General features: G+C 38.0%; 1 protein-coding gene across 2 annotated transcripts in view; it reads left to right on the forward strand.

Moving 5' to 3' along the window:
- The window catches only part of LOC139671057 (uncharacterized), a 285,587-nt gene extending 262,084 nt beyond the window's left edge, over positions 1–23,503 (forward strand). For both annotated transcript variants that reach the window (XM_071553278.1, XM_071553279.1), the window contains exons 21-23: positions 11,285–11,494; positions 21,070–21,214; positions 22,172–23,503. In XM_071553278.1, coding sequence (XP_071409379.1) covers positions 11,285–11,494; positions 21,070–21,214; positions 22,172–22,200 — 384 coding nt within the window. In that variant the 3' untranslated portion in view covers positions 22,201–23,503. The remainder of the gene's footprint in view (positions 1–11,284; positions 11,495–21,069; positions 21,215–22,171) is intronic.
- Positions 23,504–24,001: the final 498 nt, after the last annotated feature.

Below are 24,001 nucleotides of genomic sequence, written 5' to 3' on the forward strand. Positions count from 1 at the left end.
GGGAGTGAAGACAGGATGTAGTTCTCCTCTGCAAGGGGGAGAAGCTGTCCTGTCCTACCAGAAAACGTGGCCTCCAAGTTAGAAATAGTGGGAGGAAAATGAGGAAGTGACTGTTCCTGAAACTTATTAAGATGCTATGTTCAGGCAACATACATTTTATTATAACTGGATTTTACTATGAGTAATATTTCCTAATTAACCACAGGGATTCATGAGCTTTGCAGACTGAAAGACTGAGCAAAGGAAATGTCCCAAGTCTGTTTTTAATCAAATTTATGTCGTTATGAATTGCCTGCTTTTGGAAAAAGTTTCAGGAGTAGCGAGTCTAAGGAATTACCCAGGGGGTGTGAGGATACTTCCAGTTACATACTTGTAAGGTCTCTGGAGCTGTATCTGAGTTAGTTAGCAAAGAATTATTTCTACAGAATTAGAGCATACTTCTGACTGGACATGGGAATTGTGGATGATCTCATTACCTCTGTCCTCCTTAGATCTATACTAAGGCTTTTCAAACTCAAAACTCATCAGGAACAGTCTTTCCAGTCCATGTAGACCCTGGTGGGTCATGAATCTGGAAACTGAACTTTTGCACACAAAAATCTTTAAATCTTAAAAAGGTTGTTGGTTGTTTGGTTGTTTGGTTTTTTGTTTGTTTGTTTTAATATTCCTTAATGGAAAACACTTTTTTTCCTTTTCTGATGTGCATCACACCAGACTTTAACTGTGCAGTCTTACAGTGCCCACACATGCAGTGAAGGACTGGGACCCTGTCAGCATACACTCTGTGTCACAAATGTGGTTGCAATAGCTGTAAAGACAAGTACGGGGGGAACTTGTATCCTGGTACAGGTGACAGTATCAAGGAGGGAAGAACTGGAGCGTGGCTACGAAATTTACAATGGGTCAGATCAGGGCTACGTGTCAATCAACCTCACAGCCCTACACAGGACAAAAAAGGGAGGCATTGAGCAGAGCTAATGCACAAGGAGGTGTGACTGGAGTGTCCATTTTAGCAGCTTTCTTTTTCGTCACAAATCTGTGTAAAGAAAAATGTTGCATCTAGGAGATAGATAATGTTTTTCTGGCTTGTGGCTGTTCTCTAGGGCCTACACCAGTCATTTCAGTCATTTGTGAAAATTAGGGAGTGGCTCCTTTAAATGCAATTGTAGTAATCAAAAACTCTTAAAGTTTGTTCTGGATTTTTTCGGTGTTAAAACATGCTGTTGTCTGTACTATGATACTTAATTGTTAGTACAGTAATTAAGTTTGTTTATTTTATATTAACTGTAAATTACAAGCATGTTCATGTAGATGTGAATACTACAACCACACAGAAAAAAATCAGTTCCCAACAGAGCGGTGAAATTGGTAACCTTGGTCAAAAGCCAAGGTTTCCAAGGCAAATCTGTCACTAAATTCCTGGGATATTGAAGTGTCTGGATGGATCCAGTCTTGTTTGTACCCAAACTGTGGGGGAGATTTGTCTTTCTCTTCTGCATGTGAGTTCTTAGCAGCAGGCCATACAGTAGAGGTCTCAGCTCACAGCCATGGGAGGGACATGCTGCCTGCAGTGTGCAGAGCAGGAGGCTCACTTCCTTGGCCCATACAACAGCTGCCATTACTCCAGGGAGCTTCATGCTCCCAGAGGAAAGTAAAGAAGGCATCACAGATGTCTAGTAGAGACTGGTTGAGACCCCTTCCTGCAAGGGCCCATGCCACAGGTTTGTGGGTTGTCATATCCTTCCTCTCAAAGAAAAGAAAAAGGAAAAAGCAACAAGACTTTTGTCTTGCTAGCTTCTGTTTGGGGGTGAGTGAGTGATCCAAACATACTTTTTGTGATCCTGTTGTGGAGTCACTGACTGAAGCACAAGTCAAAGTCTCTATGTTTATGTGGCTGTGCCAGTGTACCAGCGTTGTGAGGAGCTCTGTGTAGTGGGTACCTGCTGAGCCAAAGATTTGAGATGAATAGCACCCATATTGATTTGCCTATAATGGAGTGGAAAAGAAAAATGTCCAGGTTTTGTTGCAGGTATTTTCATGGGGTATTAAATTGGTGGATTAGTTGCAAACAGCAGTACTGATAAAGTCTCCTGTCCATCTTGATGGTTGGGCCTTTCTATTAAAATGACACATAAATAACCTATTATGTCCCCCACCCATGGAAATTCAAATGCACCTGTCAACTTGATAAAGCACTTGCCTGGAGGGAAGCATTGTTTACATTTTCACTCCATTCTTCAGAAAAAGTGAGATTCTAATTATTTTTCCCACTGTAAATTAATGCTGACTATGATGGTTAGCATATCTCTGTATTGTTATATCTATGCAAAAGTTAAATAATAGAACTGATCCATCATGTATTATGCAATGTGCATTTTTATGACAGGCTTCCCTCTGATCTTATTATGCCTTTCTTCACAAATACTTACTTTTTTATTTTTTCCTAGCAGCTGGGGGAATCTTTGTTGACTGCTGGTTCAGAAGTTGAAATCTGTCCTGTGTGAAAAGAAAAATGCAATTTACATGTTTATTGGATGCTGAACTCTGCTATCTTCCAAGAATGAAAAAATAGGGATATAAAAGTATACTCCATTAATAATAAGCTTCATTATAATAGACAATTGGTCATAGTACACTAAACCATTTCTCGACAGATCAAGCACATCAAATTCAGTAATACAATACAATTGTTTCTGAATATTTCAGGCAATAACTTTTAATTCAGGAAAAGCGAACTAGTTAAGGTGAAATCAAATGCAAATAGAATCCTTCATGCATGTATAAAATCACGCCACAACTTTGCCCCATACTTGAAGCTATACCATAAACCACTTTTTAGGGTTCCTAGCAGTCATTTTAACTTTGTAAGTTTATTTTTTGATGCATTTCATGGTTTCTGCTTGAACTAAAGACAGAACTGCTGAAATACCACAAGGGGGGCTGTTTTTGCAATAGTGTGCTACAAGTGGAAAATATTATTGTGAGAAGAATTCTTGTTATCTGCTTTCCTAACTGAAACAGGGAAAAAGGCATTGCTGAGAGGCTCTTGGTACCCTTAGAGAGCCCCAGAAGGAAGCCTGGTCTTTTAAGTCACTTTTACAAGTTCTGCAGACCCAACCAGTTTGCATACCCTGTTGAAGGCTTATGCAAACTGCCCTGAACCTTTGACTCTTTATCTGCTTGCTACAGTGGATTTCCATTTCTAGAGAAGCATCAGTGCTACTCATGGTTAAAATGTTCTTTCTCCTGGTGCAGGAGAAAGAAGGAGTAAACGGACAACAAGGAAATGCTTTAGAAATTGAGGTATTTTGGATTAGGTTCTGACAAGCTTGCAATTGGGATGCTGGCCCTATGGAGGCAGAAAATACATCCTTGGGGTGAAGATGGCAGAAGGGATAAGATGAAAATGGGGAAAGCCAATCTTGATCACAGAGAAAGACCTGAACCTCTGCCACCTTCATTTCTTCTCTTTTATAGTGAAACCAGCATTTTCTTTAATGCCATGAAACTTCAAATGCTTACACAAATAAGCCCTTCCACTGCTTTCTACCCTGCCAGGAAGCTGATTGTGAAACTTTTTTCCTTCAGTTCTTCCTCCCTGGCCTGTCTCTGCAGTGATGTCTGCAAGAAAGCATCTGATTCTGGTGATTATTTGGAAAATGAAATAATTTAGAGACAGCTAAAGCAAATAGCCACATATGTGTGTTAACACAGCTCTTTCTCTGATCTTGACATAGATTTCTCTTTGTTCTGCAGGCAGCCCATTTCTACCTGTCTCTACAGCTGTAGAGCAATGGGCCTGCAGTGTGAGTGAGAGATTCTATGTGCTTCTGTGGTAAATAATTTATATCTGTCCTGAAGTAGTCAGTATACTTGTTAGGGCTATTAAAAGATCAGAGAACCACACTTCACAGATGTTCACATATATTTTACCAAAAGTGTTGAAATTTGATTTTCTCTTTCACCTTCATTTTCTTAGTTCCTTTCCATCTACTTCAATAGAAAGCTGGGTCTCAGCAGGCAAAATAGGAAAATTTTAATTCTTAGTAAAATTTTATTGCAATTTCACTATTGTTTGAGGAAAAAAAAGGAAATTAAAATCCAGGCTTGGTCAGATACTTAACAAAAGACACTCTTCACTGTTTACACTACACTCTACCCCACTGGCACAAGGTTACACTATTCTGCTGCCTTCATAGGAGGAAATTTCTGAAGCTGAGGACAATGCAAGTAGAAGCCTCTAATCCAATGTATTTAAATTCTCAGCTGATTGGCTGTCCATGTAGTGATCCAGGTTTAAAAATCTTATTTAGCTGCCAGGAACAGATCTGTCTATCTGATGTAAGTCACAGGTGAATATGTGCATATCTCAAACCCAGACATACATCTTGAATGCACATGGGCTTGGACATGTTGAATGAGATCTGTGAAGACAGACTTATTTCTTTTAACTGTCTTTTCCCAGAATTTAATCAGTCCAAACAGTAAAAATAAAATAAAATCCTCATTGCAAATAAATTAATTGGCAAATTTAGCTCCTTTGTTTTCTGTTTACATATTATTTTTAAATGCATTGTTATTTACAGATCTGTTAGGATTATTTTCACAATTTTGTTTTTCAGAATGTGGTCTGTGGGCAAATTTTATCCCATAAGCTGAACTGCTGCATGGATCTATTTACTATTTGTTGTTTCTGGTGTATGTTTGGTCACCAAAGTCATATAGTATTATTTCTGCTTTCTGACTGCATTACATTTGTAAACAGATGAGTAATGAATAACAAATGTTGATGAGCAGATAATTAACAGCAGACTCTCTTATTTACACAGATATGGCCTTGTATGCATTAAAATCCTGACTTCCATAGGAAAAACAACTTTTCCTAAACACTTTTGTATATAAAATCTTGTCTGTCTGAAGTTACTGAAGATGCTTTCTTAAGTAACTGATTCCAGCAACCCTTATAACATTTGGGAAATGAGGCATGGAGAGAGATTTCTCTTGCCCATCTGAACCAAACCCTTTCTGGCCTTGGAATATAGCAGGATTCTCTGGAATAGGAAGGGTGTGTATTTTATCTCCTTTCCTTAGGGCAAATCAATGGACAAAGGCACTGCTGTGCAGAAGGAAACACGGTCTTTAATTTTTGCTCACTAAGGTTTTTGCTGCATTGAATATCAGTTTTCCTTTACTTGATATTAGAGATTATTTTTTTTTCCTCCAAATTTAGTATTGTTTGGAAGAGTCTATTTCTGCATTGACATATTTTTTATGAATGACTCAAGTGTGGTGATTTAAAACCCCAAAAGATTTAGTTCTGGAAAGGTGTAATGATAAGCTGCAGACTACAATAGCAATGGGTGCGCTGTGGCTAAGAAAAATTTGGCTGCACTTTGTAATATCTCAAAGCAGGAAATGAAAATCAACTCCTAGAAGATATCTGCATTGCTGTTCATTGGACATACCCATAAATATGATGCTATTGCAAAGCAGAAACCAGAAGACTCTCTTCTGTTTCCTAGTGTTAAGATGCTATGCAGCTTTCCATAAATCTATTCTGGGATTTCTCCTTGGTCATTTACAAAGAGGTTATTCTCTGTATGTGGTTATTTTCATAATTTAGTCAGTCCAGTCAGTTTATTAAATAAATCAGAGGAGGCTGTAAATCAATGCTTCAAGCATCTATAATTTGATGGAAATAAACAATTCTCAGATACCACTGGTTCATTTTGCTGGTCCATTGTGTTCATAAATAGAACAGTTTAGAAAAAAGTTATGCATTTGCAGAGTTACTACAAGCAATTGTAGGTGGGGATATTGGACTAGTTTGAAGGTGTTTGCTGCTGATTCGGCTCAGGAGGTCAGAGTACAACTGTTACATCATTCATGCCTGGAATGGGTCCTCTGCCAACAGCCCACCAAAGGCCTATGCTAAACTGAAACAATTACATGCTTCATTATTGCCCCAGGAATGTGCTGTCACTCCACCAAAATGCACTGGATATGTGTAAGTATGTGTAAATACTTCATATATGTAAGGATTAAATAAGAGGAGAACTCATGTTGGTGTGATTTTTTAGCAGTCCTAATAGACTTTCCTTGTTCATGCCTTTGCTTGCCAATTCTCCAATTTCATGATTTATTCAAACTAAGTTTGCTTTCACATCTTATGGGGTACCCCATTCTCCCTACAGTGGCTTGGAAACCTTCCCCACTGTCAACTAATTCTGCATATGGTTCAGTGATAGCCTCACCCAGATCTGGATGTCACTAAGCTACCTGTGACATAGGCAGAAAGGGTGTTTTTAGACATTTCCAGGTAAATTCTTCTTTTTCCAGAGTTGCTGGCAAGGTTTTTAGCAACAGCGTGTCAGAGATGGGGTTTGCAAAGCTTAAGGAGTGTTGTACTTCCCTTAGAGGTTTAGCACTAACCAGCTTTTGGTTTTTTTAATTGTAGAGCTACACTGGTTTAACAAAGATTGCCTCCAGGACATTAATTCCCATATTTACAACTTTTACCACAGAAAATGCACTAACCATGTTTATGAAAGTTACTTGAAGCAAATAGAGCACTCTCAACTTTTGATGTCTTTTTTTTTCCTATAATTTCAACACCTTTGTGCTCTTGCCTAAAGTAACTTGTAACTTTTGCTAATTATTTCTCATGACCAGCTCTCTGTTCTGACCCTTCTCAACTGGCTAATTTTCTCTGTAGTGCTCATTTTATGTATTTTCTTTGAATGCTGTTTTCAAACAATTCTTTTATATATTTTGAAATGCATGAAGTTAGAATTGATTCACATGACATTGCTAATATTAATGTTGCAATCAGTTAAGAATCAGTACTGATCATAACCAAGTGTTGGGACACGCAACTATATTTCTCAATTTTTTTAAAAAGAACTTTCTGTATGCTGATGCCTCTTTTTACAACACTAAAAGTCAGTCTTCTTCTTCCCGCTCTAGCTCAGAAAATCTGAGGAAGTATTTGTTCCTTTCTTCTTTGACAAAAGCTGTTGAACAATGGAAAACATCACAGTACCTTTTATGCATTAGTATGGCATTTTCTGCACCCTGACCTTGAAAATATTAATATTAATTGGCTGTGCCTCAAATGTGTAATATATTTATAAATATACATTTATATTATTTATGTATATTTATAAATATACCTTTATAAATATACATTTATAAATATGTTTGTGTTTAAAATGTTATTGTGTTCTGCTTCAATAATCTATTCCTTTACACTTGGCATGACATGATATAGCTATACAGCAAAGTACATTTGTACTGTTGCATACAATTTTTTTTGTTGTTTTTTGTTCTAGGTTATATGCTGTAATTTTCAAAGGGTTGACATAATTTACCTCCTTTGTGTGAGAAGCATGTTTCACTCTTTTAAAAACCTGTGCATTTTTACGTCACAGTGTACGTTAAAGGAGCAGTGATTGAAATCATTGTTGTCAAGGAAGAATGTATTAAAATTATTAATAAGACTTAAAACCACATGAGACTTACTGAATCATCTGATCTGACCTAAATTTATGACCCTTTCTCCCAGTTCTTCCCTTCACGTACTTGCACAAAGATAGGGCGATCAAAAGGAGAAAAAAATGCCAACATAATAAAGGCCAGTGAAAACTGTACATTTGCATTAGGTCATTGTAACATTTTGTGATTATAATAATATAAACAAATAAACTATAAGGGCATTCACATCAGACCTCATTTCAAGCTGAACTATTATAAAGCGATTAACAGCCTCACACTCCCGCTTTAATTAAGTTATGTTGTGAAATATTCAGCATTTGAACCTGTTCTGGTCTGCCTCTTTTATCATTGAATTACCATCCTTAATGTGTTTTTCTGCTGAAAGATGAATTTCATTTAAGGATAACTGTACACTGCTCTGGCATTTTGTGGTTTCTTGTCAGCCCCTGTGAATCTAGATCAGTGCTAACTTCAGTTTCTCTGACATGTCCTATATGCACAGTCTCTTGACTAGCCTGTCTCAGTGGATTTATTAACTCATATTGTATTCCTGTAGAAATGAATGGACATTTTTGATTAACTTAATGATAGAAATTTCAGATGACAGTAGAGTTTACTTTTGGAGCTTACTTCAGGTTATGTAGGCCACAGCAGCTCTCTAGTGACCTATCACTTCACAGAAATGTGTTTTGAAAGTTTCAAGGCAGCGGGCATCTGTCTGCCAAATACTTTCAGATGGTTCTAGCAAGGAGGCAATTGAAGGGTCCTTCTGAGCTGGGGTCTCTAAATCCACAGCCACACTCAGCATTTCTCTTTGCTTTCTTGCCATTATTTTTCAACTGTTACGTCCCACCAAATATTTCAGAATCTGCCTTCAGGCAAACTCTCACTATGAGATAATTTTAAGGAAGGGTCAATGAGTGATGGTCCAGCCAATCATCCTGTTTCCTTCCTTTCTAGTTGTGCCTACCCTGGTCTGAAGCTGTGTGACTCAGAACAGCACCATCCGTTTTGGTGGTGCTTTCTCCCTCTCAGTTGATCACAGATGATCAATTTGTGCATTTGGGGAGAGGAGGACATGCTGATCAATAACATCATGTTCTCTTGGCTGCTCATTTAAAAGTCCTCAGAGGGAGTTCATCAGATCTTGAAATGTGACAACACGTCTGATGGGTTTGTGTAATCTCATGTCCCTGCAGAAATGTCTGCTTTCAGGGAGGAGGCAAGGCTGAGATTTCTGATGCCATATCTGGTCCCATGTGGATACAATACCACAGGGATGGCCCTCAGAGCCAGGAACTTCCAAAGGAGGTCTTTGTCCTGGAAAGGTGAAGATTTGCCCAAGCACAAAGATTTGAATGACGTGACTTTGACTTCCTGCACAGTAATTCTGTGCTGTAAATTACACTCCACTCTGGCACTGACTGAAACTATAGGTGGTGATTTATTTGTGGGAAGGTGGTCTAAGGTCCATGCTTTCCTCTGTGCTGGGCAAGCACAGAATGTATATCTTTGACCCCAGAGCTCACAGCTGAAACAGGCAAAAAGAGATGCAAAGAAGGATGCAGCATTCACAGGGAATGATCCACAGCTTGCAAAACACATGGTAAAATAAGCCCCTTACAACTTGGTAGGGGCAAACACAAGAGAAGAACAAGCAAATTCTATGAAAGTGGGATAAGATGAAAGTCAGAGAAGAGGCAAGGGAAGGTGTGGGAGTGATTCAGGAGGGAGGAGAATGCTTAGAAGAAAGGAAGTTAGTAGTAGAGGGGAAAATGCATTTAGCATAAAAGGAGGATCATGACAGACATCATCCTGTATGCTGTGTTTGCTGAAGACTGAGTTTCTGAGCTGGGTTTCCTAGTCATTTCTCCTTCCTGAAGCTATAGATCAAGGAGGAGACATAAGGCCAGGAAGGGCTTGGTGCTCTTGAGTTGGACAGGTCAGAAGTCTGGGTTTTGAGACACTGGGATGAGAGAGGAGGGTAACCATGGCAGGGTCTTTGTTCCTGTTTCATGAGCTCTGTTGTGGTAGCTCTTGAAGCTGCTTGTCCATGCTCTAACCAACACTGTCCCAAAGGAAGCAGCTTTCCTGCTTTCATGACAGCATTGGCCACCTTAATGCTTATAGACCACTGTGTCTAGTAGGCAAGTCAAACATTCTTATATGGTAGACAGAAAAAATGCAGGGCTTGTCCTGTCTGCATAGCTGCCATGTATTCTTAACAAGTTATCCTGAAAGAAAGCCTTCTAACCCCAGAGATGCTGTTGTGGGATATCCAGATTCTGCTTATTTTACCTTAAATTTCAGATCACCTTTTCTTGTTTTAAAAAGAAAAAAAAAAAAGATTGGGAATGATGCAAATGAAAGCTGGCACTAAAACGAAGTATTCTATTGTTCTGTCATTCCTGGAAAAGAGTTGGAGATAATTTCCTGTATGTGCTCTTGCTTTCTTAATTCACCTAAACCAAATCCTCTCCTAAGGCAGTTGCTCAGAATAGCAGCATGCACGTCAGGATTGTGGCATTGACACACTGTGCTAGTTATGGGTTTCCTCGTATTGCGTAAGAACAGCTACGGAAACATGAACTGGAACACAAACAAACAGAACTAAATCTAACTTTACCCAAACGAGGAAAGAAATTGTATCTGATGATTTTTGAGATCTCTTGTAAGAATCTGAGCTCTTCATTTCAGCAAAAAGTAAAAGCCAAACTATGCAAAAGAAGGTTTTGATGTACCTGTCTTAAATTAAAACTTTTCTTTACCTACCTGCATGGTGGAATTACAATGTTTTCAGGCAGTGTAATACATTTTATTGAAAGAAAAGGTATGTGCTAGGCCAGCAAAGAGGTATTTCCTCTGCATTAAATAAAAGTGCTTGGGAAGAGCATAGGGATGCACTAATATCTCCAGTCCATTTCTTCTATTAACAGGAGTAGCATCTCATGGGAGAAAATGAGTGATGCAAAGGTCTTGCAAAAGTGGAGGGTTGAAAAGCTTATGTTTCAGGGGGAGTATAAAAATAATGCTTCTCATCATCAGTTCTAGTTAAGGATAAAAGGTGCTAAAGCCACTTGCTATGTTCTGTCTGAAGTATTGAATTCTGTTCAGCCTGTGTAAAGAATTAACATGAAAAAGGCTAAATGGAAATTCTGATTGATGCAGGGAGGTGCAAAACCTACCAAAGCAAATATGTTTAGAGCAAACTAGGAAACTAGGTAACTGTGTCAATAAACCGGCTTTACACAATGCACTAAAATACACCTTATTTACTCTGCCTCATCTACAATTCTGTTAGCAGCACAAGGTTATTTTAATACTGTGCAGAGATCAGAGACTAAAAAGTGCTTGTGGGTACAGGCACAAAGAGAGAGAAATACAAATACTCATTCACGAAATTCTTGGGAAGCTTTCCTTTTTTTTTTTCATCAGCATTGCCATTTTATTGTTTAACCTACCCTGCTTGATCTCCCTACTTTTGGTTAATACGGGAGTCAATTACAGCTTCATCTGTGCAGAATTAACTTTATAGAATATACACTAGGGATTCGTCTATCTCTTCTATTTAGATCTATGTCATAAAAAAATATGTAGTAGAGAACTGTGTGTGAGCACTGCATATGGCACAGGCTTTGCAGATTTATTGTAAAATCATTTTAAATCGGTTAAGCTCTTGCCAGAAGTTAATTAAATATGTTCTTTGGTGGGGGGTGGGGGGACTCTGTGGATGTGTGGGTATGTGTGTGTGTGTCTGGGGTGGGGGGGGACCGACCCTCTGTCTCACTAGGTGGCAGTGTCTGATTACATCTGGAAGGACCATGCCAGCCAGCCTGGTGTCTCCAGCTGTGACCTCCAGCACCAGGATGAAATCCCTGACTCTGCAGCCAGCTGGAAAGGCAGCACCACTGTGCACATCTCTGTCTACACTGTTCACCTCAGCGGCTTCCAGGAGCTCTACAGGCACTTCCTCCGACTACCTGATGGGGCTATCATTGAGGTAGGTCCAAGCAGGCTCCTTCCTGGCAGATTTTGAAGGCAAAATGATGCCCTCCAGAAGCAGGTCAGTGTCAAAACAGGAAAATAAGCCTGCCTGACCCTGCCCAAAATACACACTGAAATCTTCCGTAGGAGGACCTCACTCCAAAACAGTGCAAAGTCAATGCAGTTAACGTTTTTGCAGTGCAAAGTAGCAATTCAGGATTGTTTATAGAGCCATTTAAAGGCAATTATGTAAGATATACATTGAAACTGCACACACAAAGATTATTTATAAATATGTATCACTTAGAAACACATGCGGTCATTCTATACAGGAATTATTAGATATAAAAATACACAAAGTAAGTATTGTACACATTTATTAGACAGCTAGTACTACAAGTATGGTCATTCACGTAGTTTGTCCTCAGACACACAGAGCTAAGTCACACTGAGATTACTTCCTGGCATCTTGTGTGTTTTAGATTGTATCCTGGATGTTCTCAGATTTTTAGCAGCTTGTGCTCTAAAACACAATACAGGGTGGTATTAAAGAGAAGTATCACCCATTACTTGTTTCATTGGCTGCATTTTGTTCATTGTTTTTTTCATTTTTATTCTAAGTGCCTTGAAGAATTGCGTTTCCTTTTTGCCTTTGGTCTTGTGTTGAGAGACTATTAAAAAAAGATTGGCATTTAAGAGAAAGTAGAGTCAAAGAATTGCACTTTACCTACCCAGATAAGAAGTGGGAACATCATAATGGAAGCCTGTTTACCAAAACTAGTAGAAATTATGAAGTACAACATTTTCAACGGCACACTTCTGAGGTGAAGGTTCAAGTATATCTTTCCAGCATGAGGCAAACATTGCTTCTGTTCATTTGGTTAATGTTTCAAGGCTGTTTTCTTCATTAAAGATTTTATTCTTAATGTCTTTGCCCTACTTGGCTTTTAAAAGAAAATTTAATTTAAAGGAAACTGTCCTCAAGGAATCCAAACGTAATTTTCTGCCCGGGAAACTTGTGATTCACCAGTGTGAAGACACCAGAGTCTTCAAGCTGGCCAAAGCAAACAAGAGAAGGCACGTGGCCTACACGAAGTAGAACTTAATTACTGGAACAGAGAAACTGGCAAATCCAGGTCTGTTATAGAAGCTCCCCTTACACATAATTGCCTTGACTGTTTCTAAAACACTTTCCCCTGGTGGAGGTCAACAACGCAGCCCAATTCCTACTTTCTGCCTGTTAAAAATGTAACTCTTTGTGGAGTGTTTTTTCCCAATTAAGTTCTTCTCAGCTTTTTTAGAACTGTGAGCTTTCATTCAACTTCCACAATGCTATGGAAGGAGGGTCTTTGAACACCTGAGGCAGTCTTATCCCAGTGCACTGGTTCACTTCATTGACCCTTTCTGTATTTCTGAGAGAGGAGAAATGCAGTTTTCTTTTCCCAGGTGAGCTTTTGAGAAGCTTCCAGCATCCCCAAAGTGAGCATTAAATGTAGGTTGTTCAAGCCACTTCTGTACAGTTTCCCACACCAGATGACAACAGAAACTATCCCTAGAATTCATGACTGAGTCTTATGGCATTGTCTTGAAAGTTGCATGTCTAATTTAGGAGACCAACGCACGCTTTGCATCATTTTTACTTGTAGAACTAAATAGAATTACATGTAAGAAATGTGCTTAACTAATAATTGCCGTGAAACCTATACACAGATCTTACATTTAGCAGACAACGGATGTAATTATACATTTGTGTATTTTGTAGGTCAGAGCTTTCTACTGCAGTTCCAAATTAAGACTATTTAATGAACTTTAAAACTACACACTGACTAGTGAAAAGTTTGATGCCATGGGGTAAAATACACCTGAGCTTCACCAATTGCTGCTGTTGTCACTCCTCAGAAATGAGGTTTTTTGCCTCTGCTGCAGCTAGACAAGCAGTGGGACACTTTGATGGGGTTAGAAAATAATTTTGGAGCTAAAGTGTTGCATTGCAACCTTAGGTAGAGCTTTTAAGGATGTAGGAGATGAAAGGCTTCTTGGGATAACCTTTGCAATCTGCTGCCTCTGTTGACAACCTGTTGTGTATAAATATTCCATTTGAATATTTACAGCTAGTTCTGAAGGCACAGGTAGTTCAGTTTACCTACCCCTAGTCAATTTTAGGTATTTTTTTCCCAGGGACTCAAAGGAAAGATTTTTCTACATTCTTACAGCCTATATGGTCAGAAGTTTTCTCTTATTCTAAATTTAATCATTGTCAGCTACCATGTATTTATTCAGATCAATCTTTGGTGTAAAAAAGACTTTTCTCTTTTCCAGAAGTTTGCCTCCATGATCTAATTTCATAATTTTACCTGTTTGTATTGGCAAGGGGAGATTGTCACCTATTCTCTGTCCCTGTCATAGGAATGACAGCTGTCTTTCCTCCTTCTAGATCAGCAAGCCTCATTCTCCTCACCAGAGACAAGATATTTGTACAAAGTGCTGTCTTGGGACTGTAGGAACATGGTCTGTAAGAACAGGGGAAATCTATGGCAATTGGGACATGCTTTGCCTTTCTATTTACATCTTCCTTGTCTGCAGAGCCCATGGAACAAGAAAACAACCAATTTTCACTTATTTTTCCTTTCTTCTAGGGGGCTAGTGCTCTTGTACACCTGCAGAACACAAGGAGCAATTCAACAGCATCTAGGAACTGAGGGTTACATGCACCTTCTTCCTGCAAAGCAATCATGCTTTTTATTACCCTTATATACCAAGGGTGAAAATGTAATTATTCAGTGTAATTTTTTGTTTGTTTGTTCACTTTTATTAAGAAACTCTGAAGGCAAACTCTGAAGATAGCAAAATGAAAAGACTGACTTTTAATTTCTGTGACTTTCAGGAATCATACCTGAAAGTGCCATAACATTTATTCCTAATTATTGCAGTGGAAGCTCATTAATTCAGCCATTTGGGGACTAAGACGTCCCTATCAGGTGTGTAATGCTTTGTGCCATTACAGCATGATGGTTGCTGCTATTGGTAGGTATTTTTCAGAAATAATATGTATAATAGGAGGGAATGAACTATTTGGCAGAAAATAACACAGAAATGCAAAGAACTTTGGAAAAACACGTGCAAATATAGACATTGTTCAGAGGGCACCACCAGTATGAGCAGCAGCTTCTTGATGTTCAGCCAACTGGGATGTGTGTGCAGGCCTATGAGACCTGGGACAGTGTATCTCTTGCCTAACACACTAACATGAGAACAGGCCAAATTCTTTCTCAAATTCATGTGTTCAGCTCTTGGTGACTTCAACCTCAGATATGTTTCTGTATCTATAGATATTGTTTGACAGGCATAAGAGGAATTTTGCATAATCTTGCTGTAAAGTCCTTGGATGCTCATAAGGAATTCACTTTATATTTACAACCTCATCCTACTCTATATTTCAGTGAAAGCAAGATTTTCTCATAACCCTAATTCAGCAAAGTAATTCAGTGTGAACTTAATTTTATCCAAGGAGCCAAAAGAAAACATTCATTTTAATAATAATTTCCTTCCTCCCCTCCTCAGTTTGTAAGTGCTGTGTGTACAAGTACACTAGACAGGAATAATGTGTCTATATGCAATAATTTCTTTAAAATACTTACATCTTTAAATATGGTATTCCCATTAGAGGTTCAGCTTTCCTGGTATAACTAGAAATTTCATGTCTGGTATGAAAAGTAGTTTTATAGGTTTCATAAGGATGAGGTAAAACTAACAGTTTTAAAAGAACATTAAGTACAAGGTGACATGTATAAATTGCCCTAGAAATGTTAAACAAAAAAATCTTTCTATTTAAATATGCAGCATAAAAATTATAGAGGTTAAACTTGTAGCTGCAGTCCTTTTGTCATAAGCATTGTAAAACTCAAAGAATTCACAAGCAGTAAAAACCATCTTCCTTTTTACCTATAATATATTTCTCCTTTATAATAACTCAGTTTAAGTGTTGGCTAACCAAGGAATGACCTTCCCAAAATAAATCATTTTTCATGCTTTTCCATATTCATTAATCTGATATTATTGTAATATATAGGAAATTATTGAATTTTAGCATTTTAAATATATTTAAAAACCTTGCACAGAAAAGTTTATGATAGTGGTATGTGTTTGCTGTCTACATGATGATAACACCAACTTGGTGATTTTTATCTTGACTTTTGCTGACTGGAGTTGATTTCTTATTAAAAGGACAAAGATAAGTCACTTTAACTCAACAAAAAATCAGTTTCTTATTATAGGCCTAGTAAACCAGAGCATTGTAGAGAAAGTTTTTGTATAGCATGATTTTATCTATCAAATAATCCTTCACAAAGGTCAAGGATTCATCCAATTTAAACTTACTGTGTAAAAGAGATCTGTTTTCCCTAATTACTTGAAAAGTACCTAGCAGTAATAGGATAAGACAGAGTAGGTGACTAGCCAATTACTTAGTTTAAGCTATTTACATCAATCCATATGCTATAAATTATGTCTAAACCCTCTTGCACTTCTGGAAAAGTGAATAAAATCATATAAGTTTATTTTGAATACAAGATCAGATACGGTATGCTGAGTGACACTTAAAAAGAATGAAACAGTAACCGTAGCTTATTTTCTGAAGCAATCTTGACACTAATGCTAAATTACAGCTTGGAAACATCTAGCATTTTTACCTTTATGAGAAAAGGCTTTTTACATATTTAACATAATTCTAGGGAAAATATACTGGAATTATGTATAAAGATATGTACACTGTAACCAAAGGGCATTTATATTCCCCAGTAGAATACTTACAACAATTTTATTGCCATTTGGTGTCATTTTCTAACAGATATAAAATACAGCCAGTAAACAAACTAGACTTTAGATTTAAGCTGACAGCTGTTCCTTCAGAAGCAATATTCAGATATTTAATCTTAAGAATACTGAATATTTTAGAATTGTTTGAGCAAACTATACTTTTAGCATGTGAGGGACCGCATGCTTTTATATACAGTTCTTGGATCTGATAATGACATTAAAAAACAACCTTAGAATAATCTACACATTTGTCGCTCCCATATATTCCCTGGGCAAATCAACAAATTGCCTCATGTTTTATTCTTAATTCCACAAATTCTTTTTTTTTATACACAGTGTTGATACGAATATTAGGTGCTATTTTTTTCCTGTATGTGCATAACATTCTCCAGTGCAGTTTATGCATGGATGTGAGTGCAGATTTTCTGGCTCTAATTTCATTAAGGGAATAAATTGGCCAAGTTTACTGCAAAAGCCCCACATGCTGTTTCCATAAAGAGTCTCACTTCAGTGGTTGCTAAAGGTTTATGGAGAAGAAAAAGAGGGAGGTAACTGAGGTTGGTACTCTACCTAATGACTTCACCATCATACAGCTTCATCATCTCACCACACTATGGAGGGAACAGCACAGCTCCAGCCTTTCCATAAGCTGGGGCAGCTCTGGTGAGTGGGTGAGGATTTCTTGGCTGGGGAGAGGCTGGGCAAAGGTAGTTATTTGGTGTAAACTGACCCACTTTTTAGCTGGTTTCAGCAGCATCATGTCAGGTTGTCCACAAACATAGCCAGTTTATGAGTTTGTTTCCTTAAGATCCCTGTAAAAGTAGGGATTAACAGCAAAGATTTATACCTCACATAAGTGATTCCAGCCACATTAATGCATGCGGGTATGAACATACTCCTGAGCTGAGTAGACTTCACCACATGTTGCCTGCTTAATGCTGAGATTCCATCTTGACCCACAGAAAATTAATAAGACTTTGCAACTGCATTCAGTGGGAGAATGATCCCTGTCAACATGCATGGAAATAATACACAGTAATAGTCAGCTGAGGGAGAATCCCATGGACAAAGGCATTTGCATCAGTACACCCTGCAAACTTACCACCCTTTTATCGGGGGTCATGGCAACATAGGTAGTTCCACTGCAAATAATAAGCAAACCAGACTGTTTTAAGTTATTATTACCAGTATATATTTCTCCTTTACTTCCATAATTCAACTAAAGATAAGCAGTTTAAGAAAGAAATTAGTAGTGCAGACAGATCTTTCCATCCTGCTGGAAAGATCAGAACAAGCAAAAGGGTTTTTCTGGAGAAATCTTGAGCTTGTATGCTGCATTCTTAAACTGATCCAGCTCATCTCACATGTACCTTGTCCTGAAATGGACTGAGTCTGCTGCTCCTTGCCCTTGTGATGCCTAAGTCTGTCCATCTGCTGCAGATGAAGTGGATGTGTACGATGTGTCTCAGCAGAGCAGAAGTTGTGTCATCATACCTTCTGTTTTGGGTTGTTTTCAGTGTCAAGTCTAAATTAGGTCCTTGCTTTTTTTTTTTTCCTCTCTAGTAAATTGTGGTATCGATTTAAACAGAAACAGTGTCTATCAATCTCTTAGGATTATCAGCCGCAGTCAAGACTACGTTACTACATGCAACAAGATGGAAATGTAGGAGGCAGCCTTGCAGCGTGTGACTATCCCTCCCCTCCCTGGTTTTCTAAAAATCTTAGGCTCTGTATACTTGAACCCCAGAAACTCACAGTCATGTGTAAAAATATTTATTTCCTTCAAGTTGCCATGTCCTGCTAATCTGTGATGAGGGCTGTAATCTCATAGAAGGATTATGAAAGGGATGAGACAGGTCCACAAATGGCTTTTGATAGGACTCACAAGCTTTCATGTAACCAAAAAAAAAATACTGATATACCAGAACTACAGCTTTATAGCCTTGTTCTGCATATGAATACACAATTTTAAATAATGCTGGTTCTTTATTACTGGCTGAGAATATGGGATGAGGAGCAAGAAACACACAAATATGTTATTTTCATGGATATTTTAATTTCTTTCTCCTTGGGGTCTGAAGACTTAAAGCTGTCTCCTTCAGTTGTTCACCAAAGGTATGGAAGCAAATTCAGTGCATCCATTCAGTCTGAGCCAATGCTCCTGGGAAAAATGCTGTCATAGCACTGTAGTTGTGCTGTGTAACAAAAAGCAGTGTTGATAATTAAGAGGTACTTTAAAAGTGTTATTTTGTATTTAAAAAATCCCTTTCAGTTTCAAACTACTTTAAGCATTGAGATTTGCTGTATTTCAGTGATTTTCAGAATGATTTTATGCTGCAAGGGCAGAGCCACTGATTGGTGCAGAAGGTATTTTGTACTTTTAAATGCTTATGATATTTACTCATCTGTCACATAGTTTTACATGAATCAGCAGTAAAATCTCTGAAGTCAAAACATAATTGCCGAAACAGCATTAACTTATTTTATCCAAATAAAAAAATAACCTTTGAAAAAGTACCTTGCAGCTACACAGATTGACAAAATGCATCAATTATATTTTTGCTCACTTTATAATTACACTGCAGTAAGTGCACAGTGAACTTTACTACATGGTTGATTAACCATAAGGTTACTGCTATTAAATCACTCTCAGAAGCAACAACTTGGACTTTAATTTAAGAACATAACTCTGTACATCAGATCAAGTCTAAAAATCTGACATATCTATACAAGCTTCAATTTAAAGTACACAAGTAAAAGGTAGCATTTTAATTGTAGCAAAGGGTTCCTATTGCTTCTGTCAGGCATGCTGGGTATTTGAATGATCAGATTTGAAAGAGCTTTTGGTAAGTGTTGACACCAAAGAAAAAGCTTTTCCAGTGAACTCTAAATATCCCATGTCCTCTTGCTTAGCCTGGAGAAAAGGATTCTCAGGGGAGAACTTATCACTCTATACAAACACCTCAAGGGAGGTTGTAGACAGTGTGTATCAGTCTCTTCTCCCAGGCAACAAGTGATAGCACAAGAAATGGCCTCAAGTTGCACCAGGGCAGGTTTAGTTTGAATATTAGGACAAATTTCTTGACAACTTGAAAGGGTTGTGAAGCACTGGACAAGACTGCCCAGGGAAATTTTTGAGTCACCATCTCTGGAGGCATTTAAAAACCATGTAGATGTGACACTTAGATACATGGTTTAGTGGTGGACTTGGCAGAGTCAGATCTATGGCTGTACTCAATGATCTTAGAGGTCTTTTCCAACCTAAAAAATTCTATAAAGTGAAATTAGTGTTCCATCTTCTGGGGAATTAGATCTCCAGGTATACTCTGATGATACCTTTTTTTTTTTCAGGTTATTGCAACAGGAAAAATATTTCTATTTTTGTTACCTCACTGGTGTTATAGGCTCCCTTTTTGTCTTCTATCTTCTTGATGTTGTATAAAGCAAAAGTGTTGCCCTGAGGCCTTGCCATTTTGTTGTACCTCATTTTGACCTGCCCTGAAGATTGTTTATGCCATGAGAGAAACAGCTTTGGACAACCTAAAACTGGACTATCTCTTAATTTAAAAGTATAAAACAGAATATAAAGTAGTAACTGTTCTGTGTAAGTGGGATCTAGCTGAGAAGAAAGAGTAGCATGGTAGAAAGAAACTTGCCTAGGATGTAGGATGCACAAGACCACTCCAATATTTAGTCACATTTTTTCATGTAAGGTGGGAAATATCCCTATATTGCCTGTATCCCTCTGTTCCAGCACTTCCTACCTTCACATTGTGTCAAATCCAGAGTACAACAAAGATTATAAAATGCACCAACAGACAGAATTTAACAATACCAAAAAAAAAATACAACAGAAATTAGGGATATTCCAGCACATTTACCAGTGTTTATATAGTTTATTACAGCTGTGCTAAACCAGGTTGAGAATAGCAAAAATTTAAAACATTGCCATATTACTGAGGAAACCTGCTTTTTCATGCTAATACTTGAGTAGCAGCAGCTAGACAGGGCTGAGGCTCAGTTACTTCTCAGTGTCTGAAATTTGATTTCTGCTTACATTCATCTGAGCAAAATTTGTCTTATGTGGGCACTCCAAAACATGAAAACAATCAGAGTCAGGGCACTCTTCTGCAAAATACCACCCACATGACACATGCTGAGGATCTGACATGTGATGTGGTAACTACTAATGAACTGAGCTGAATCTGATGCAGTCGTGGCTTTATAACCAGTTTCCAGTCCTATAACATCATCTCCTCATGACCATGATTTTCTTCTTTGAGTGTCTATTCTTTATTCACTCAAATCTTCTCCATGTGTCAAGAACATCATCAGAAGAAGTTATTAAAAGCAACAGGCGTAAAAATCCCCATTCCACTATTTTACTAAAGCATTTAGAGTGAGAAAAATTAGGCAAATTCACATTTCACATGTGTTTAAATTGTTAATCTCACTGCTCTATCTGTATTAGTGAATACATCTACGGTAAGTTTTACTTTATAATATTTTGGCAGAACTGTTAGAAAAATTGTTATAAGCCTAGGAGTGGAACTGAACCATGAAAGCTAAACTGTAAGCTGCTGCAAAGCTGGGTTATTAGTATGACAGAATAAAATTTCACACACATAGATGCTTCTAAGCTGCAATATTTTGAAAGCAAGAAGACAGGGGTGGAGAAGGGTAATCAAAGTCATCTATGTTCCCTCTGATATTTCAGTGAACGCTGTCATAATAATATGTTGGTTTTGTCTGTTGTTTGGTTTTATTTTTTTTCAGGCATTTGGTGATATTAGTGAAGAAAGTCTCTTGTGTAATGAAATGACCACAGCCCAGGAGCGCATAAGTGACATGAACAGTGTGCTGTGTACCCCTACATGTACCAAGCGAAGGGAGAGGAAAAAGAGTATAGCAAGGTGGAAAGGTATTATAAACAGTTTCTGTGCCTAGCTGAAAAACAATACTGCTACCTAAACATAAAATAATAGAAGAAAACAAATAATTTGAAAATATGGTTTCTCTTGGGAAGAATAGGGTATGATCAGTTAGAGCTGAAATTTCGCAGTGGTGTATTCCAGTTTGTCTTCATCCTTGGGTAGTTTCATCAGCTCTTGCAAGAGTCCCTAATGCTGAAGAGCTGTCCCTTATCCAAGCACTCTCACACTTTCCATTCAGAAATTCAATACAGTAATGCAATATACACCAATCTATCTTGGGCCAGGGCCAGCATTTAAAGTATGCTGGAGGCAGGCTTAAAACAGCTATTTGTATATAATTAGGTATGCATCCACATATATTGCTCTGAGTGCCAAAGTGCCAATCTCTCAGACTTGCATTCTGTTTTCCACTGTGTACCGAAAGCCACTGAACTCCTCACAGTGCCTAGAAAAGTACCTAAAGAGTGGAACAGGCCCATGTATGTCAAGTTGCTCACCAAAGCTGCTCCTGACCAAGGGTGGTATCAGGGCATTTGATGACAGAGAATTACAGAATACATTGGGTGTTCTTAGACATCATTGCTATTGTGAGATATCAGCTTCCTCTTGTTCCTTATTCACAGACGCAGCACCAGGTCTGGCTCCACCAGATTCCTGCACTCGGCTGAGTTCTATCAGTGTCAGTTTTCCAATGCCTTTTGGGGAGTAAAGTTCAGTTAAAAGTACTTTATGTTACTTTAAATGCACAGTAATCTTGTCTGCTAAACAAGCAACCTTGAAAAGTACACATGTTCACACAAAACAGAGATTTTTTTGAGGGAAAAACTGATAAATTCAGTGTGTGGGTTCTTGCTCCTATATCCCTCTTGCTGAGGGAGGAAGGTCATACTCTGACATTGGTGTATTTACATTATCTTTCTCTGTATCTTTTTTCTAATCTTCAGGAAATCCAGCTGTCTCTGTCAAGAGCTAGTTCCTGCAGTACTGCATATTCCATGAAGTTTTTTGCATCCTGATCCACATCCATGGAACCGATGTTATCTGATAGGATTTGCAATTCTGATGACCATATCTCTGTGCCTACAGTGTTGTCCTGCAAATGCTCCATTCATAGCACTTCTGTGACTTCAAAAACTTGGCAGTGTGGTGAGCTCATGGCATCAGATCACAGATTGGATCATGCAAACATAATTATTTCATATGATTTTTTTTTCCCTTCAAAATCATGAGACGCTCTTAGATTTCTCAGATTTACTTGTTCCTGCTTTTCCAGGTTTGCTTGTACCTGCTAGCTGTGCTGGGGAAAATGTTGCTGATTTGTCTTCCAAGTTTTATGACTAAATACATTGACAGTGCTTTCAGTAATTCTTCAAAGCACAACATAATGGTAATTGCAAGACTGCAAAAATTCCCAGAAGATAAACAACGATGGTTTCATCTACCAGTGCTGTAGCCAAGTCCCAACAGGCTGCAAAATTCACAAGATCCCAGAGACCATTTTTCTGAGGTCTTCATGGTGGCCATACCTGCTTCCTTGGGAGCTACAGTAACTTAAAGCAACCTGGAGATTATCCTCATGTTTTGTAGTATTAAAGTATTGCTCACTGGTTTGAACCAGTCAGTGTCTATTCTATTTAGCTTCATACAAATGCATCAGAAATAAAGTCCATGCTCCAAGACCACTGAAATCAGAGGTAAATGTAGAAATATTAGGGCAGAATTACAGTTTCCTGACTTTTAGTCTTCCCTGTGGTAGGAAAGGAGAAGAATCTCACCCTACTGCTATTTTGAATCTTTTATGTAGAATGCTATAATCTATTAACATACTAATCAGTGACATTTTTCTAGCATGTATGATTTTCTGGTGTCCCTTTATTCACACTGGTATGGCAAAGGTTTTTCAGATGCATTTATCTTTGCAAGACCTTACCCCATGTCTTGATCATTACTGATTAATTTTTTACTTAAATCTATGATTATCATGCACCCCAGTAATCATTAAATGAAATTAGGTAGTAACATGAATGTTTAAATGTCACTCCTGAGAACAGTTCTTCTTTAGATTTGCAAGATAACAATGTGGTTTCCAATTGTTGTTTTGTTGTTGTTGTTTTCTCAATTTATATGTGTGCATGTGCATATGTGTGTGGTTATCTTATAAGTTACACCCAGATGGATATGGTGTTTAAATCTTCTGAATATTTACAAGAAGTGATACGATTTTTGTGGCTTCTATTGCATCAGATATTATTTGGATGGCTTCTCTTTGTCATAACAGGAATAAAATTGCCTTTTCAATGTTTGCTTTGCCTGTTGACACTTCACACGCTGTACATAACTTTGAAAAAGAAACAAACTGAAGAGAAATCATCCAGTCCCAGAATTTCTCTGTGGATTTTTTTCTACCTGAGCAGAGTTGCACTTTTCACCAACGACCCCAGAATCTGGGGTAATGCCAATTACCCTGCAATAGTTAATGACACACACAGTGTGGTGGAGGCTCCTGGAATTGTTTGCATGCGTGACTGTCCTCTGCTGTGAGTTCAGATGGTGATCTCTAAACTATTACAGTTTCTGGGTGACAGTATCAAGAAGACATCATGCTGTGGGCAGCATCATACTCCGTGTGTCTTCTTGGCCTCAGCTTTGTCCTTAAACATGACTGACTATAATTGTAAAAATCCCTTTGGGGAATATTATAAACCAGGTTTCCCACCACTGAGTTACGATATCTCAGTCAGGTTTTGTGAGATTTCAACTTCAGTGTTGGTATG

The sequence above is a fragment of the Pithys albifrons genome, chromosome 4 (genome assembly GCF_047495875.1).
Source record: "Pithys albifrons albifrons isolate INPA30051 chromosome 4, PitAlb_v1, whole genome shotgun sequence".
Lineage (NCBI taxonomy): Eukaryota > Metazoa > Chordata > Aves > Passeriformes > Thamnophilidae > Pithys > Pithys albifrons.